Source organism: Branchiostoma belcheri, unplaced genomic scaffold (assembly GCF_001625305.1).
Source record: "Branchiostoma belcheri isolate BF01 breed outbred unplaced genomic scaffold, Haploidv18h27 scaffold55, whole genome shotgun sequence".
Taxonomy (NCBI): Eukaryota; Metazoa; Chordata; class Leptocardii; order Amphioxiformes; family Branchiostomatidae; genus Branchiostoma; species Branchiostoma belcheri.
Window position 1 is genome coordinate 738,938 of NW_017804187.1, and position 18,656 is coordinate 757,593.

The window sequence follows — 18,656 nt, forward strand, 5'->3', positions numbered from 1 at the left end:
GGGTACATAATGTTGCAATTTTATAGTAGGAGGGATTTAGACTCCTGTCACCATATACATGAATGTGTTTGAGTAAGAATTAACAAAGCAGACCATATGCGAAGGTAAACATTACGCATTTGCTTTGGAAATGTTACTGTCTCAGCTGTATAGATAATCCCTGTTAATTGTCCCGGAACATATGTTTCTGCTTGCTCCTCTCACCTTGTCGTCCATGCCTGCCGTTCTCCTGACGAAGATGGACCAGTTACCCGTCACCTTGACCTTTATCTACACCTTTGATGTCGCCGCTAATGGGGCGCGGGGCTTTGTGGGTAATTGTTGCGTAGGTGTTGCCGGGATATCTCCTGTGCGGGATGCTTTGATGTGCCGTGACCTTGACATTTGGGAAAGGTCAAGACGCGACATGTCGGAAATCCAGAAGACGTATGTCTTAGATGCAAGTGATATGGTTTAGCGAGAGTCAAAAGTGTACTTCTGTCAAATCAAGAGAGATTGCAAGCTTGCATTGGTAGCTTGTTGGCATCCTTCTGTCTCTAGAGACAATGGGAGTCCATGTCAGTTCCTACACCTGAGTGAGGAGGGTTGACACGATGGCATTGGTAGCTTATAGGAAATGAAATTCATGAACAACGTAATCTACAAGAACATAATGCATAGAAATAAACAAAGTGTTCAGAAAATTTAGAATCTACAGAAAAAGGAAATTGATATAACATGTTGATATGCATTGGCATTTTATTGCATTTGCTGTGTCGTATGTATTATTACTATACCTCCTGTTTGCAAAAAAAGGTAACCCCCAAAACGCTTGTTTAACGCCTAAAAGACATTCTGAATCACCGAAAGACGTTTTGAAACACCTGAAGACGTTTTTGTGACACTTAAAGACGCTTGTGTTGTTCCTCCTTAGCCGTGGGCGGCCCACACCCGCTACGCCAGCAGCTTACGTCACCCGGACGCCTACAGAGGACAGCTCTCAAGACAAGGTCAGTTCCTTGTTTGTTTGTTTCACATAACCGGTAAACCGCATTTTTACTAATTTTAGTCGTAACACACCAGTTTTGTTCATGTAAGTACAAGCTGCAGACCAGGCCGTGAGGTTTGAACCACTCACACCGATGAGTTCGGTGGGTTCTTTAACGTTCTCGAGATCGTGAACGTAACGTAACAACTCTCCCCAAACACGGTTGCCCCATAACGGAACGTGAAGTGAGGAAAGTCATGTAAAGTGCCTTTCCCAATCGGTGACATGGGTAAGATTCGAACCCGGAATCTCTCGGTTCAAGGCCGAGCACGCTACCATTAGTACACGATCGAACCTCACTGCACGCGTCTTCATGGGCTGCTGCCAGTGTTTCGTTAATAAAAGTTCACTGGAGTTCACGAATGTCCAGTGTCCTTTCAAATTGAAAGCGACCCGCACCTGCAGAGCTGCACACAGCAGGCACAGACTCACGAGAACACGTGCCTCTGGTTCGCTGACCCGTGCACTCCTGGTTGTGTACAGTAGGTACAAGCTGACAAGACCGGACTGTAACGGTTTGATCCTGTTATACCAGGAAGGACACCTACGAATTTCCACCAGACTCCTTTTACAGGCTGAAGAAATAGTAAAAATCGGCCTACAAACGGGATATAATTGGCCAGAGAATGTAGCCGGTCAGAGAAGCTCCATTTGCCTGCAAAAGGAGTTTGGTGGAGACTCACCCCTACCCTGGCCTGTAGCGAGTTCTTTTACCGTCATTGGGAAGTGGCCCTCCTCAAAAATGGGACCTAAAAGGCTTGCTTGAGGTTCCATCCGAGAGGACGTTCGCTGACACGTGCGGCCTAGAGTCACGTGGCGAGGTCAGGTCACCGCGTGGTCAGCAGGACACGTGTCGGGCAGAGGGGTCAAGGTCACGGGGCCTGTGGTCAAGGTCACGGTACATGAAAAGTTGTAGTCACCATAAAACCCCGGGAGGGTCGCCTCTGGCCGCTGTGGGTCAACCTCAGGCATCTGCCGTCTTCAGCGAACAACAACTTTCAACCACTTTGAACTTCTCAGAACATGTTTCTTTAAAGCCAATGGCGTTTTATAACCTCCTTAATTGGAGTAAGCCAGTATGGCCAGAGAAAGAAACTGAAGATTTCTAAAAGGCAACGAGGTGGTCCACGAGGTCGTCCTAGGTATTCTCCAAGCAGATCTTTCGGTGGGGATAACACATTATCAAATTGGCCAGTCTGTATCCATTTCCCCACCTTTTTGATACTGTCTTAGCTCCACCGAAAAAACTGCTTGGACATTAGTGCTAGGCAGCAGAAAGGATTTTTCGTTTCTTTCCTTTTCGGTCGAGAAATTTTGAACTGGTCACGTCAAAGTGTAGAATCAAACAAGCGTTGTAAACGTTAACTAGTACTTTTACACAAAAGTTCAAAAGTATCTGAGGATCACAGACGTTCTCTTTCCTCTCCACACGTGCCCGCGTTGCCATGGCAACAGGCGTTACCCCGGCGACGATTACCATGGTGACTGACGTAACCCCGGTGACGGATGTGACCGGTCGTTAGAGGTTAGGCTGCTGCCCGGTGGGTAGCGACTGCGCATGCCTGGTTTGGAAGAACTCGCACATAGTAAGTGTAGGAGTAACGGTGAGTAATGCTGAGTATGGCCGCTCCTGGGGCGCAAGAGGCTTTTGTAATGACCTCGTGTAGCCCCGTAGTAAGGCCATCCATCTAGATTTGTTTTTAGGCGTAACAGTTTTGCATAGTACAACCTGCGTGACTGTTACTCTGTTAGGCTTCATTCACTCACACTGAGACAGCCCCCTTCCCTTTTCGATGACATGTTTGGAGTGTGACTGTCCTTAAACACGGTATCTCTGGCTTTACGTCCCTTCCATGCGGTGCATTTCTAATCAAAGCTGGGTGCTGGAAAACTCGTATTAAACGCATTACACCACAGCACGGAGGTAACGACTGAAACCCTGAAGTTGGCACCAAGTTCACTGGCACACGTGCTGCCCTAGTGAAGCGTCTCGCTCAATTTGACCAAGACACAACTGTGGCGGTTCCAGCTCGGGTTTGGCAGGCTGAGCGGTGAGCGGTTCTCGGTTCTGACCCTGCCCAGGGCAGCTGGGTTGAAAGTCGCCGCCCGAGTCGAGGTTCTCAGCACGTGGCAGAGTCAAGAGTTCATCCCGCTCCGGCGGCCTCCGCGGGTTGGGCCGCTCCACGTGGTGTCTAGTTCTGCACGACACTGTAGCCTGGGCACCAGGTTGTTCCCAGCTGGGGCCTTCACAGACCAGCTCCTTGGCTCTAGAGCCGACGAGCTAGCCTGGACATCAGACATCATCAGACTGCTTCCAGAGCGTCGGCTCCAGGGCCAACATGCTAGCCTGGATACCAGACTGTTTTCAGGGAATACACAGGCCAGCTCCTCAGCTCCAGGGACTACATGCTAGCTTTCAGGGCCTTCACGGGCCTGGTCCTCGCCTCTGCTATGGCTCTGCTGGCATTCAGGCTATAGCTAGCGGCCCGGGGGCATGTGGGACTCGTTAGGCCGGGAACTGACGTTTGGGGCGGGGCTGCACGAGTCAGGACACGCGGGGGAGTGTGACGTTTGGGTTCGGCACGAGCCCGGACACGTGCGGACTAAATCACCGTAAAACGACCGATTACACCCGGGTCGCATGTGGCCTCACAGCCCGCGAAAGAACCAACCACGCTGCCGTCCTTGGGAACAGATTAGCCTAACAACTGTGGGCTACTCTCCAGAGCCATTTCCATCCTTAGACATTGGGATCATTGAGAGTCACCTATGGGTCACATAGCGACCCTGAAGATCATTGACCCTGAAGATCATCGACCATAAGAAGACTTTGGCCATTGAAAGACCCCGGAGGCCACTGAACTATAGACGGACGCCCAAAAATGATAGCTTTAGCAACTATATCTCAACGTTAATGGTCTTTCGATAGTCTTTCAAAAGCGATGATGTCTGTGACATTCTATCCAATAACAATGAATGATGCTAGTCTTCTTACTGCCTCCAATGCCGTCCAATGATCGCATTATGGTTCGTGATCCATCTGCACTCCCTAAATATAATCATATGCAAAAGTTTGCGTTAAAATTAAATAAATTTCTCAAGTTTTCCCCAAACGTGTTAGAATTAAACGGATTCTCTGATTGCTCAGATGACGCGTCTCAGAAGGCGTGCAGATCGTCCTTCAGGGAGTGCAGACAAGACCTGGGCGAGAAGACGAAGCTGATTCGCGACTTGAGCGGCGAGCTGGACGACTTGAGGCTGCGGCTGATGGAGGCGGAGGCGACTGGTGCCAAGAGGAGGAGGAGCGCCGGCACGCCACCTAGCGAGACCAAGATAAACAACATGCCGACTGGGACGTTAGCGAGAGCCGAGGCCTGGGAAATGAGGTACGATAAATTCCTATTTAAAAGTAGGCCCTATCGTATCGTGTCTATCTAGTTCTATGCCTGAATGGGTCAGGGATAGGATCAGGCAAGGTTTTGGATAGTCTTCGCGTATCCAAGAACGTAGATTTGACCGAGGCGTTGCATATCTTCGGATATGCAACGCCAACACTCACGTTGTGTGACAGTCATATAAATCATTTTATGTGCCAACCTTGTTTACTAGAACCGAATAGAAAGTATCAAAAGTGAAATTCGAATGAAATTTATGAAAATAAGATTTTTATGACGTCACGACGTTACTCATGAAGTCGAGACGTTACTTATGACGTCACTCATGACGTTACTCATGACGTCACGAATGTTTCCAGGTTGAACGGCGGTCTGGCACCAAACCGAGGCCGTGTGGAGCTGCGGCCGAAAGGCGGGAATTGGGGCGTGATCTGTGACGACAACTGGGACAAGAAGGCCGCAGATATCGTCTGCAGGATGATGGGGTTCGCCAAGTAAGCAGGGCACTTTCACAGTCACAAACTGTACATTTACTGGTCAGGAGTAACGTGGAAGTGATATCGAACCAGTTTTAGCACACTGAAGCCACTATTCCACTGGTCGTGAGAAAGAATAGAGATGTGTATTCATAGCATTTACCGGTCGATTCCATCAGGGAAACTCCCCCTGGATCTTCTCAAAAAGTGCAGTAAACTATATATATGTAGCTATGGACTGTGGACCTTTCTAGTAGCGTACATGTCGGGTACGCCAACCTCTTGGTCCAGAGGCAGGGTCGCTATTGAACTATTTGACTACTCAATTAGTACTCTGGTGGCAAGTGGTGTTGCATGCGAACCCGAGGGTTGATAATGAGGTTTCGAATATCTTTAAATGACGTTGTTGCTTTTGCCGATCGCGATTCGCGCGCTGCTTCAGAGAAACGACGTATATGTAGATAGATGTAGCAGACATATGACAAAAACAGAATTTTGTAATCATTTCCCCCAGCGGATCCAAAATGGAGGCGAAGTGGTCTCGGTTCGGGGACGGGCGGAAGGACTTCCTCATGGACGACGTGAACTGCACTGGGAACGAGAACACTCTGATGGAATGTCTCCATAGCGACTGGGGTAAACACGACTGTGACAGACAGGAGGTGGCCGGAGTCGTCTGTCTGCCCAAGGAAGGTAGGCTGTCACCATGGTAACTGGTGCTGTAGCAGACACCACTGGTGCTGTAGCAGACACCCTGTGGTAACCATGTTTTAATGTGTTTTAGTAAACTTAACCGCTTACCTCTTGTATTTGAGTATTAACAAGAATAAACAAAGCAGTGGTTTGTTAGGCCAGACAATATGAAGATAGATATCATGCATTTGCTCTGTAAATATTTGGTATGTTACCCCTACCTGCAGTATCATACCAGCGGGAGGTTGAGGAGTGTTTCTCGGGGCGAGGCGAGTCTTACCGCGGGCGGGCCAGCCGCACGCTGTCCGGTCAGTCCTGCCTCATGTGGAGCGAGATGGTCGGGACCAAGTACAACACCCTGCGGTACATCAACGGTTTATTTCCTTTGCCAAGAAGGTTATGTTTTCGTTGGCGTTCGTGTGTCTGTGTTTGTGTGTGTGTGTGTGTGTGTGTGTGTGTGTGTGTGTGTGTTTATGTGTGTGTGTGTGTGTTTGTGTGTGTGTATGTGTGTGTGAGTGTGTGTGTGTGTGAGTGTGTGTGTGTGTGTGTGTGTGTGTTTATGTGTGTGTGTGTGTTTGTGTATGTGTACACGATAACTCAAAAAGGCTTTGATGAGACCTCAAAATGATTAGATTTTGGCCCCCTGGTGGCTTCCTATGGTACTGCAGCTGAACTTCCGGTTTTGATATCTCTTGATCTATACATACTAGGGTCACGAAATTTACATGGTAGATAGCTCTTGTGCTGGGAATGAAATGGCATGAGTTTGAGCCCCCTAGCTTCTTGTTCTGGAACTGCAGTGGCGTTATATATTGGTATCATTCCAGGTACCCTCAGGGTGAGTTCGGCCTGGGACAGCACAATTACTGTCGCAACCCTGACGGCGACCTCCGGCCCTGGTGTTACGTGGGAGACCCCAAACAGCCTGGTTATGACTACTGCGACATACATGAGTGCGACGGTACGTTTTGAGACTCGGAATAGTGGCATGTATGGTTCAGGGGGTGGAGTCTGCCATGTCTGATGTTGTTGTCCGATCTACAATTGACTGTCAGTCCGACATTGCTGCAATATTTGCCTCTGGGACCCCAAAGCTCGACAGTATGGGTAAGGGGGTGAAGTCTGCCATCTCTGACTACCCTGTTGTTTTGTGACCTACAGTTGACTGTTATTCTGGTAGTGCTGGTATATGTTTCTCTGGGACTAGAAAGCTCACGGGTATGGGTAAGGGGGTGAAGTCTGCCATGTCTGATTGCCTTTTCATGTCGTATTCTACAGTTGACTGCTACTCCGGGGACGGATCCCGGTACCGTGGAGCGCACAGCAAAGACGCCAGGGGGCGCCCCTGCCTGGCGTGGGACGCGGAGGAGACGCTGGGCCTGGAGGTGAATTATTAATCATCATCATAAAGCCAGGTGACGTTGACCAAAATAGACCTAAAGTGACTCAAATAGAACACGACCCTGTTCCAAAAAAAAAAAAATCTCAAAATAACTCGTTATGTTCCAATGACCTCGGGGAACTCCGAAAAGGAACACATGTTCCGTGCCGATGACCCAAATAGAACATAACCCTGTTCCAATGTTCCGGTGAACTCATATGAACCCTGCTGGGTTAATTGCAGATACATGCACAAACAACCTGTATGAAAAGGAAGGTACAATGATATGAAAGTCTACGTGATACTACAAATGGTTTCTATGACAAAAGGTAATTGTACTGTCTGTCCAGGTGAACGTGTTCACGCACCCTAACGGCAAGGCGGGGATCGGACCGCACCACTTCTGCCGGAATCCCGGGGGTGGGCAGGCTCCCTGGTGTTACGTCAGGGAGGGGAGGGTGCAGAGGCGGGAGTGTGGGGTGCCTAGATGTGAGCACCCGCCTGCACACGGTGAGAAATAAAAGCCAAGCAATCAATTTTTACATCATTATCGATCTTTCTATTCACCTACCAATTTACCCTTGAAAGAACCTTGTTTACGCCATGTTCTTTCCTTGTCAACGCCGTGTTTTTCCTTGTTAACTCTGTGCTCTTCCCTGTAATACCAGGGCATGCCGCCAGGGCGTTTGGACCGCAGTGCAAGCAGAACGAGATCCGGTGTAGGGGCGACAACAGAAATACCATGTAGGTAAAACAGTACGTAAAGAAAATATAGGGTAATAAATTTCAGAAATATAATGTGCGTCAGGAAAATATAGGGCATGAAATACGTATGTAACTAAGACTCCAGAAACACCACGTACCTAGGGAAAATATAGGTGTATAAAATACGTATGTAACTTTAGGTGTACCGAAAAGACATACCATGTACTTAAGGAAATTAACATAGGGCAGTCTGTAGCGAAAACCAGAAACCTAACCATACAGGAAATGTTGCTTCTTTTCCCTAACCCTGACCCTAACCAAAACCCATTCAGACAAACAGCTAGACAGGCACGGTTCTGGATACTATAAGTCCTAACCAGGAAATGTTAACTGTTTCCCCCAGCTGCCTGCCTGAGGAGTTCCGGTGTGACGGGGACCGGGACTGTGCTGACGGGGAGGACGAGGCCAACTGTGGTAACGTCTTCCTTTTTTCATGAGACTGAAAAGAGAGGGGGAGAGAGAGGGGGGGAGAGGGGGAGAGAGAGAAGAGAGTGAGAAAGTGAAAGAGAGAGTGAAAGAGAGAGGGAGAGAGACAGAGACAGACGGAGAGAGACAGAAATATAGAAAGATATATAGAGATAGAGACAGAGAGAAAGAGATAGAGATAGAGAGAGAGGGATAGAGAGAAAGGGAGTTGAAGCCCTAAATCTCTATGATCCTCTAATTATCTCAATGACCAGTGCCACTTTTGGCCGACAACGAATCTAAAATCACCACAACCACAGACATCTCGTCTTCTTCCCCACAGATAATTTCTTTAACTCGTACCGCGTGACCCGGCAGTCTGGGCTGAAGGTGCCGCTGTACGAGGTTGGGTACATGAACGTGGACGTGGAGAGGTGTATGCAGATCTGCTCAGAGACGACAGACTTCATCTGCCGCTCATTCGACTATCATCGCGCCTCCCGGTCATGCGATCTCGTGTGAGTTTTACTGTAAAAAATACTTGTCGTTCCTTCTGTGTAATGTTGTTTTTGCTCTGTTTTCTCTTCTTCTTTCGTTCCAAACGAAAAAAAGGTCAATTACTTGGACCAGACGGCTGTCACCGTGGTAAGTGGTCCTGTAGGAAACACCCTATGGTGTTGGATTGTATTGTGTAGCAAGTGGCAGGACTGAGTTGGAGAGGTGGTCACCATAGTCAACGAGTTTGCGTATAATAATAAATGCAGAGCTGTAGTTTGTTGAGCTAGACCATGGGGAGTTAAACTTAATGTATTTGCTTTGCAAATGTTCCCTTTCGAGATTATTAAAACCATCTACTCACTTACGTTCGGTCCATATTAAAATGGATGACATTATTACCTGGTGTTGTTCTCATGTTCAGGTCCAAACCTGTCCAAGTGGTTGGCGGGTTGGTCAGTTCTGGGAAACCGTCTGTGGACCATTACGAGAGGATCCACCAACCAGGTAATACTGACAGTACCACCATACCGTATACCATATGGCACAGAAAGTTGCTACCCCTTTCGTATGCGCACGAAAAGACTATAGGAAAACTACCAAAGGCATGTGGAGCGACATATGAAGTGGATGCATGGGCAATGACTGGTATTGCCCATGTATGACTGGTATTATATGTTTGGGATCTAATTGGCAGTTGGAAGGAATTTCCAGTCTGCTATGGAAACCTATCGGTATTGTGTATAGCTGCTTACTAATAGTTTCCACAAATATTTGGACGAGAATCGGCAGCTGGAAAAAATATCATAATTGGTTTGAATACCAGGCTAAGGCATTTCGTTCAGGTCCTTCCCGCTTGTATCCAGAACCATATGCTTTATCCAGTACCATGTTCAGACACGGTTCTGGATATAGAACTAGATAGGCATGGTTCTGGATACGATATTTTTAATCTCAACAGCCGTATTTTTCCTTAGATGTACAACGTGTCACCGTGATAGCGCGCCGAAATGCCAGCTTTTTTTAAAAGCACTTGTTTCCTCAGACATGGACTGCGAGAAACTGCCGAACGGACCGTACCATCGGTGTCCGCAGGGGAGGTGCATCCACCACCTGTCCCTCTGTAACAACGTCAACGACTGCGGGGATTTCTCAGACGAGGAAAACTGCGGTAGATATCAAAACCTTCACTCCTGTAATGTTACAGTGGATTACACTGACTTTCGGGCAGCCTGGCTGATTGGTCAAAAATTATAGACAAGTGCAAGACATAGACAGTGCGTGAATAAAGAATTAACAGTAAAAATGAATTAACAGGAAAGTCTTGAACCGTTCTCTATTCTAAGCTCAAATCTGCATGCAAGCCGCTTTTCATTGAGAATATGAGGGAAGAGGTAAGGGTCAGACAAAATGTATCAACAATATAAAGTTTACATCATTGAGAAAGTTTGAGAAAGTCTAGGTAATAATCAATATTTTTATACCGTGAACAGCTAAAACGTAATCAAATTTTACATTTGGAATGATTGTGTCAACGGGTCACTTGTTACCCACGTGACTGAGACACTTGGTATCTTCCAGATTCTGACGTTCCGTTCGAGGTGCGCGTGCGCGGCGGTGAGACGGAGGGTCAAGGTCGCGTGGAGGTCAAATACCGCGGGGAGTGGGGCCTGGTGTGTGACGACAAGTGGGACATCAAGGACGCAGGGGTCGTCTGCAGGGAGATGGGCTACACGCTGTAAGTCACGTCATACCCATCACCAGGGACGGGGGACGGTATAGACTTCTTGTGCATTTTTGAGCAATCAAGTGTTTACAAGATCACGTCTGCAGGGAGATGGGCTACATTTTGTAAGTCACGTCATACCGATCACTGGGGACGGGGGACGCTATAGACTTTTTTTTTACATTTTTGACCAATCACGTGTTTACAAACCTCCCCGTTTTCATTCCACGTCAGAGCCTGGTTAGCTGGTTAGCTGCCGAGTTTCTGGAGAGGGCGAAAGATCCACTTCATTTGTACATTGTGTGCTTATATTTCAGCCCAACTCTTTTCCAGTGGTTCAGTAGAGAGTCAGTAACTGACGTCACTCACTCACTCACTAACTCAGTAACTGACATCACGCTGTCTTTATTATACAGGGGAGCAGAAGAGGCGTACTACCGTTCCTCCTACGGCGCCGGTAGTCAGCCCTTCGTGTTGGACGATCTGGAGTGCGTCGGCACCGAGTCCTCTCTACAGGAGTGTGCGCATGCGCCGTGGGGACAGCACGACTGCTCCCGGGGCGAGGCTGCAGCGGTCAAGTGTAAGCTACGCCAGGGTGAGCATGCGCAGTTCGGTATCATGAAGATTTTACATAATTTTCTTTCATACGCTTTTTTCACAAATGGAGGTCCATGGCCTAAGGCCATTGATGGGCAATAAGTGTAACTTAGGTAGGTCTTAGGTCCTTTTTGAATTAAAGAATTTAGTTTCTCATAACCTTTAGCACACTAAAGTAACTGTCCGTTTAGACAGGGTTAGACAACAGGGATGAGGTTAACCTTTAGCACACTGAAGTAGCCGTTTGGCTGACAATTCTCTATTGGCCACAGGGTTAGGCAGCAGGGAGAAGGTTACTAGCCAAGAAACATTGGTGAAGTTTCTTATCTTACAAACGTTTCGCACAGGCTGCCGGGAAAACGAACACGAGTGCATCAACCGCAAATGTATCCCGTCATCCTTCCTGTGTGACGGGCAGAACGACTGCGAGGACTGGAGCGACGAGGCGCAGTGCAGTAAGTCAGTTAAACATTTTCCTAAATACAACTATCGGATAGTGTTTCTCGGATATGTGCTTGCAGCATTTACATCAGATAGCATTTATTAACGCCTGGATTTGGATGTACAACAGTTAGTATGACAAATGGTTCAATGTGCCATAACTAGCGCGCGCCTAGCATATTATGATAAATAGTGGTTTTTATTACCTATGAGGTGCAGTAAAGTAACTCACCGAAAAATTGAGTCTTCTGATACCTATCAGGTAACAATTTAATCAGGTTGGTGAATGGTTGAATAGCAATTCTTTATTCACAACCGCCTCTTTAACAAGAGCTGACGTTTCCGTGACCGCCTGCTGTCTTCATCTGGGCAATCATAACTGAACACCAGACAATTGTTGGTCTCACGTGTGACCGCGGCAAGTGCCTAGTCTCCACCAGACTCCTTTTCAGGCGGCATAAATAGTAGAAATCGGCCTGAAAAGGAATGTGACCCCGGGAGATAGCTGGCCAGAGAGGGTCCAATTTGCCTGTACGGACCATCAGTGTTCTCACATCATGTTTTTTTTACATTTCAGACTGTTACCGCGGGAAAGGCCTGGTGTACCGCGGGAATGATCACGAGACCATCAGTGGTCTCACATGTCTGTTCTGGAACGAGACCTTAGACCGGAAGTTCAACACACGCGACTATCCGAATGGGCAGCTTGGATTAGGTGAGCTTTGGGCATTCTTTCAAAGTCCCAACTATTAGATAAACTTTATTAAAAAGTAAATAATTTCTCTTAAGAGTCAGAAGTTTCTAATAGCATCTAATAACTTTGATCAGTGATTGAGGTCAAAGACCTGGACCAGACGGCTGTCACCATGGCAACTGGTGCCGTAGCAGGTGTTGGGTTACATGTATGGTGTGGTGTTATGTAGCAAGTGGTAGGACGGGGTTGGGGGGCTGGTCACCACATATATGAATTAACAGGGTAGTAATCTGTTAGTCTAGACCATTTCAAGGTAAACATTATATATTTTCTTTGCAAATGTTACCTTTTAAAATTTCTAGTTTTATCACATGATGACTAACCTTTACTGATGGATGGTGCGTTGTGTTCCTGCCAGGTCCGCACAACTTCTGCCGTAACCCGGATGGAGACGAGAAGCCTTGGTGTTACACCGTCAGCGACAAGCACGGAACATGGTCCTACTGTGCCATACCGAAATGCACATGTAAGTGTTTAACAATGCGATATGGTTGAAGATAGTCTCATGGACTTTTTGAGGCCGTAGGGGAAGTATGTTGTTAATAGATTGTATCTATGACACGATATTGGAAGACAGAGCCCATCCCTCTCCTTGAACCGCCTTTTACCTCCCCAACCGAAGTCAGCCCTAGCTACCCATTTTACGTCTGTGTGGAGTGAGGAAAGTCGTGTAAGGTGCCTTTCTCAACGACACAAAATCAGGGATCAAACCCTCGACCTCCAGCCACTCTCGTGTCTGCTAGTCTAATCGTTTGCTTTTATGATAAAAGCTCGACAAGTATTAGAATGAAAATTCATCTCTTCCGTTGTTTCAGCGCCGCCTAGAGAGCCCCCGAAGTACTGCAGGAATGACGAGGTGATCTGTGCTAACCGCGCATGTCTGCCGGCGCGCTTCCTGTGTGACGGGAAGGATGAGTGCGGGGACGGCAGCGACGAGAAGTTCTGTGGTCAGTGGCTCATACAACTTTCATTCATGTTTTCAGTCATTTATTCTTTCATTCATTCATTTATTAATCCATGTATCATTCAGTCTTAGTGAAATCTACACAGCTAGAATAAGTAATGTCTACTGTTTGGTCAGTGACTGATACAAGTGTTTCGGTGTTCATTCTGTTAAATTTCCACTATAATTACATAAAGTAAAAGAAACGTGACGTCAGCAACGGGTCAAAAGTGCCCGGTAGTCCGTATCGTCCTCCGTCTCGGTCATATTTTCATTCTTTTATTTATTTATTCAAGAATATACAAAACACGGAGTGGACAACTGTAGCAGATCTCTAATCTTTGTCATATTTGTATTCAGTCATGCATCTTGGCTAGCGATTCGGACCCAGAGCCTTTAGAGTCTAAGTGTACTGCCCTAACCATAAGATCACCTTGCCAATGTTTTTTTTTTCAAATATCCCCCCAGATTGTTTCCGCGGACGGGGTAAGGACTACCGCGGGCGCCACTCCGTCACCACCGACGGCCTGTCCTGCCTCTTCTGGAACGAGACGACCCATCTGGAGTTCAACTCGTGGAAGAACTCGCAGACGGAATACGGAATCGGGCAGCACAACTACTGCCGGAATCCGGATGGCGACCGGGCGCCGTGGTGCTACACGCACCCTAACGGGCGGTACGGGTACTGCAACGTCAGCAGATGTGAAGGTGAGACAATTTGCAACCTAACATCTCTTATATCATAGCAATGGTTAAGGTATAGTCTCAGCGTACTCCGCGTACTACGCTACGGGTAGTGCAACGTCAGCAGATGTCAAGGTGATACAATTTGTGACCTATCATGAAAGTTCATCTGTATTGGTAATTACATCTTTAGAGTTAAAACTTTAGATCCAACACACAGAAGTTCTCTCACCTAGAGCTTTCGACCAGTCACTCTGGTCTTCCTCAGTAGACTGACCCAGTCAGGCTGAACCGCGACGGGGGCCGACATAGTCTACCAGATACCTTTGACCCAGTGTTGACGTCAAACGTAAAAAAAGCCACGTGACAAGCCTCACTGGGTCAGTCTACTGAGGAAGGAAAGAGTGACTGGTCGCAAGCTCTAGGTGAGAGAGCTAGGCATGGTTCTGGATACGCATGGACTATCCAGAACCAGAGTATGGGTCTGGATAAAGCACGGAATCCGGACGGCGACATCTAACCTTAATAGACGACCATTGCTGTTGTTGGTGTATCTCATGATGGCCATTTTTTGTTTTCGTCCTGTTCAGACAAGTTTGACCTGTCGGACAGACCAGTCGGTGACGCGCCACGCAGCACCCAAATAAGGCGTCCCCGTCCCGTCATCCCCTGCGGCACGCCCAGCGTCTCCCCGCTGTTGAGCGGTGACGTAGCGGTGAAGGGCGAGCACCCGTGGCAGGTGGGTGACGTCACACATACGTCATCATTACACACGTGACGTCATTGACGCCGCGTTGGTTGGTTGGTTGGTTGGTTGGTTGATTGGTTGAACCTTGGTATTTATACACCCTTAAAACAAGAAATCGGAGCTTTTAGCTTTTTTTTATATACCTAGCGCTGTAGCAGCCATCCTGTGATGTTAGAATACATTATGTAGCAAGTGGTAGGACAGAGTTGAAGGGCTGGTCACCATGTATATGCATTTTAGCAGAGCAGTAGTTTGTTAGGCTAGAAAATGCGTAGGTATCATGAATTTCCAAATGCTACCTTTCTAGTGTATACACTCCCGTGATACATTTTGTTGCACAGGCTTTGCTGCTGACCAAAGGCGTGAACCATGTCTGTAGCGGGACGCTGGTACACGACTGCTGGGTCGTCACGGCCGCGCACTGCATGGAGTAAGTTCTCAGGGCCTCTATCACTCAACCCTAACCCCAACCCCAACCCCAACCGCAAGCGGTTGATCGTGGCGTCGTGTGGTGTAGTGGTACATCACTGGACTACGAAGCGGGGAGACCCGGGTTCGATTCCGGGTCGTACCCGAACAAGTCCGAACATGCGCCCCGACGTTGTACCCTTGGGAAAGGTACTTTACACAACTTTCCTCACTTCACTCAGGTGAAAATGAGTACCTAGCTTTGGCTAGGGACGTCCCTCGGATAGGACGTAAAATGGAGGTTCCGTGTTTGGGAGAGTCCACGCACGTTAAAGAACCCACCGCACTTATCGAAAAGAGTAGGGGACCTTCCCGGTGTGAGTGGTTCAAACCTTACAGCCTGGTCTCGGGGTTGACATCTTTGAAAAGGTGGTAGTCACCTGTTATGTCAATCCTTCCACAAATGTGGTAAATCTTCATAAATAAATAAATAAATAAACCCCTACCCCTACCTCTACCCCTACCTCTACCCCTACCCATGATTTCATGATTTTGAGGAAGCCTTGGTACCTGTTGATTACAGCGCAGTTCATTAGATCACTCCTACCCTCCCCTGAGTGTATAGTGAACGAGCACAGGGGTCACAGACAGGTTTTACCAAGGGTTTCCAGGAATGTGGGTATAGATTGTGTGTCAGCAAACAGAGCTGGAAGACATGCCTGTGGACATTACATGCCTGTGGACAAAATTCCTGTACAATTCCTAGAATTTTTGCGAACTGCACACATTAATGTACCATTAGGCTCCTCCCTGAGACGTCGCCGAAAATGTTTGTGTGTTTGTCCCAGCCGTTCTAAGGACGCTTACGTCATCCGACTGGGGGAGTATAACAACGTCCTGGACGAGAAGACTGAGCAGGACTTCCGGATTGACACCGCGGTCATTCACCCCGGATATGACGTAGTCACAGGGCAACACGACATAGCACTGCTCAAGGTATACGTCACATCCGGTTTTCGGCAATGTTTTGTCCTAAATATCTGAACCAATCGTCACTAACGGATGAAAAAAAAGGACGTCCGGACGGGGGACGATATAGACTTTTAACTCTAACTTTTAACCAACTTTGACCGATTGTGATGTCACACTAACGTAAAGTGCCCTGTACAAGCAGTTCAGTCATCGTGAAACGTAATGGAATGTATAATCTCAAAACAATTGAGTAACATCCGCTTGACTTTATATCAATTCAAAAGTTTTTACTGGATGATGCAAGGACATACAATAAATACCATCGATGCATCCATCCATCCGTCTATTTATTCGTTCATCGTTTAATTCCTTACCATGTAATCGATTAACCCCCCTGCAGTTGCGAAAGAAGAACGGCGAATGCGCGAGACTCACCGACTACGTACGGCCCATCTGTCTGCCGGAAACGGAAATGACGTTCCCTGTTGGGACGCAATGTGACGTCAGTGGATGGGGTAGAACAGGTAAGAAAGGCGTCTGTCTTATTAGTCATATTCATTAAGTTTTTTGAGTGGCAGAAAAATAGCCTTCTCCGACTTAATTAGATAGCGGTAAAACCGTTTCTTTCAGTTAGTTGTGAGTAAATTTCCTCACTGTACTAGTAGATATTTCAGAACAGCAAAGAGACATTTATCCTTTTTACACATGGTAAGACGTTGTGTACTTGGGAGAGGTCCTTACTACGACTTTCCTCAGTCCGCCAAGGTACCTGTCTTTGGTTTAGGAATCGAGGTAAAAGGCGACGAATGGAAGGAGTGGGATGGGCTCCAATACACAGTTAATCTACCTATGGCCTTTCAAAGGCTATTGGGCTAGCGCTATTGTTAACTTTACCCTTTTTTCTAAATCACAGACACTGGTCTGTACGGTCCACCACCCTGACGAAGGCCAGAGTACCGCTGATGCAGGGGAAAAAGTTACTTTATACAAGCGGTATGACTAGTGATCCTAGTCATACCTAGAAACCCATCTGAAATCCCTGAAGTCTAAAATCTGCGCTTTTTTGGTTCCTCCTGTCAGACACAGACCGGTCGGTTCGCCCCACGACCCTGACGAAGGCCAGAGTACCCTTGCTGCAGGACAGTTACTTCATACATGTACACACGCATATATAAATCTCTTATTTCCTGTTCCTTCATGCAGACACGGACCGGTCGGTTCGCCCCACGACCCTGACGAAGGCCCGAGTACCCCTGCTGCAGGACGCGCTATGCGGGTACATCTACGGGGACAAGCTTCTACCCGGCATGCAGTGCGCGGGACACGTCAGGGGCGGGAACAACGCATGCAAGGTGGGGGCAATTGTCATGCGTAGGTGTCGTAACCAGAATCATGCCTTTTCAAGGCCAACATGCCCATAGATAAATAGAAAGGGTCATACAAATGCATAGATAGAAACACAATACAGTGTTTAAAGTTAAATGTTTTGGTCCAACACAAAAACTCTAACCTAAAGCTTTCGACCAGTCACTCTGGTCTTCCTCAGTAGATTGACCCAGTGAGGCTTGTCACGTGGCTTCTTTGAAGTGTGACGTCAACACTGGGTCAAAGGTAGACGATGTCGGCCCCCGTCGCGTTTTAGTGCAGGGTGGTGGGCCCTTTCATGATAATACAATGCAGTGTTTAACGTATTCTATGCAACGTATTTTGCATGACGTAACTGTTTGTGTTGTTCTCCCGTTGCCAGGGCGACATCGGCGGTCCGCTGTCGTGCAAGCATGACGGGAAGTGGGTGCTCTGGGGCGTGACGTCATGGGGGTTCGGGTGCGGGGAGCCGAAAACTCCCGGGGTGTTCACCCGCGTTACAGACTACTCCGACTGGCTGCAGAGAGTCATGGCTTTCTACTGAGCTGGGCTAAGGAGGAACTGCCGAAACAGTTACTCAAGCAATTGGATGTGATTTTGGAAACGGTCAGACGTTTCAGGTAGAATCCACTACCTTTCGTCAGTGACAGAAAACTCTTGTCGTCAGTGTCGTCAATGTCACTGACGACAGGTAGTGGATGCTACCTGAAACGTCCCAATATCCAGTTGCTTCAGTAACTGTTTTTTTGGCGTATATTTTTACCAGTATGTCTAATATTCACCGACGTATTAAGGAGGAACAGCACTCTCCATTTAAGTCACATGCTCATAGCAAATTACTTAAGAACATCCCTCGATTGGCTCATAGCAGTATGCATAGGTATCGGTTATAAATAGGAAGTCATTATTTGCTGGCCAATACCACAATTTTTCAGTCTTAAAAAGTCTAGTGGAGACTAGAAAAAAAAAAGACTCGTAAATGTATTTCTAGACTTGCCTTATTTATACTACAACGTCATATATATGGCATGAAATATGCCCTCATAATTTCACCGAACGAGGTGTATTGTAAAATTTGACCTAACTCTAACTTACCTATGAAAGGCAGCTGTATTTTTCTATCTAATTTTTTTTCAATTGAGGATTTTTAAATTTTGGATTTCTTATATTCATCGATAGACCATTTCTACTATTCTTTGATGTAAGTTTCCCATTAATTAGTTATTTGGGCAACATTTGTCCACCAAAACACTTTAAGTGAATTAATCGCAATTCCCCTAACCTTCTTCCAACTAAGGTACTGTTTGACGCCAACTTTGTTTTGGTTATGGGTTTAGGCAGCAGGGAGAAGGTAATTATTCAACCTTGTAGATATTCGTTG

The 18,656-nt window shown here is 47.2% G+C and overlaps 1 protein-coding gene and 1 pseudogene across 1 annotated transcript; both read left to right on the forward strand.

The window, feature by feature from the left end:
• The first annotated feature begins 214 nt into the window (after nt 1-214).
• Nucleotides 215-8,664, forward strand: LOC109481297 (annotated as a pseudogene).
• Nucleotides 8,665-9,684: 1,020 nt separating this feature from the next.
• Nucleotides 9,685-17,819, forward strand: LOC109481298 (neurotrypsin-like). The gene is made up of 13 exons (XM_019783830.1): nt 9,685-9,808; nt 10,219-10,375; nt 10,780-10,958; nt 11,308-11,415; nt 11,979-12,116; nt 12,971-13,102; nt 13,567-13,806; nt 14,373-14,521; nt 14,872-14,960; nt 15,787-15,934; nt 16,311-16,434; nt 17,114-17,262; nt 17,658-17,819. Exons 1-13 carry the CDS (start codon nt 9,685-9,687, stop codon nt 17,817-17,819), a joined length of 1,899 nt encoding a protein of 632 aa, XP_019639389.1.
• Nucleotides 17,820-18,656: the final 837 nt, after the last annotated feature.

Coding starts and splice junctions, on each gene's coding strand:
- LOC109481298 (XM_019783830.1), top strand. CDS start 9,685: ATGGACTGCGAGAAACTGCCGAACGGACCGTACCATCGGTGTCCGCAG. Junction 11,416..11,978: donor GAGCGACGAGGCGCAGTGCA/GTAAGTCAGTTA, acceptor TTTACATTTCAG/ACTGTTACCGCGGGAAAGGC. Junction 17,263..17,657: donor GCGGGAACAACGCATGCAAG/GTGGGGGCAATT, acceptor TCCCGTTGCCAG/GGCGACATCGGCGGTCCGCT.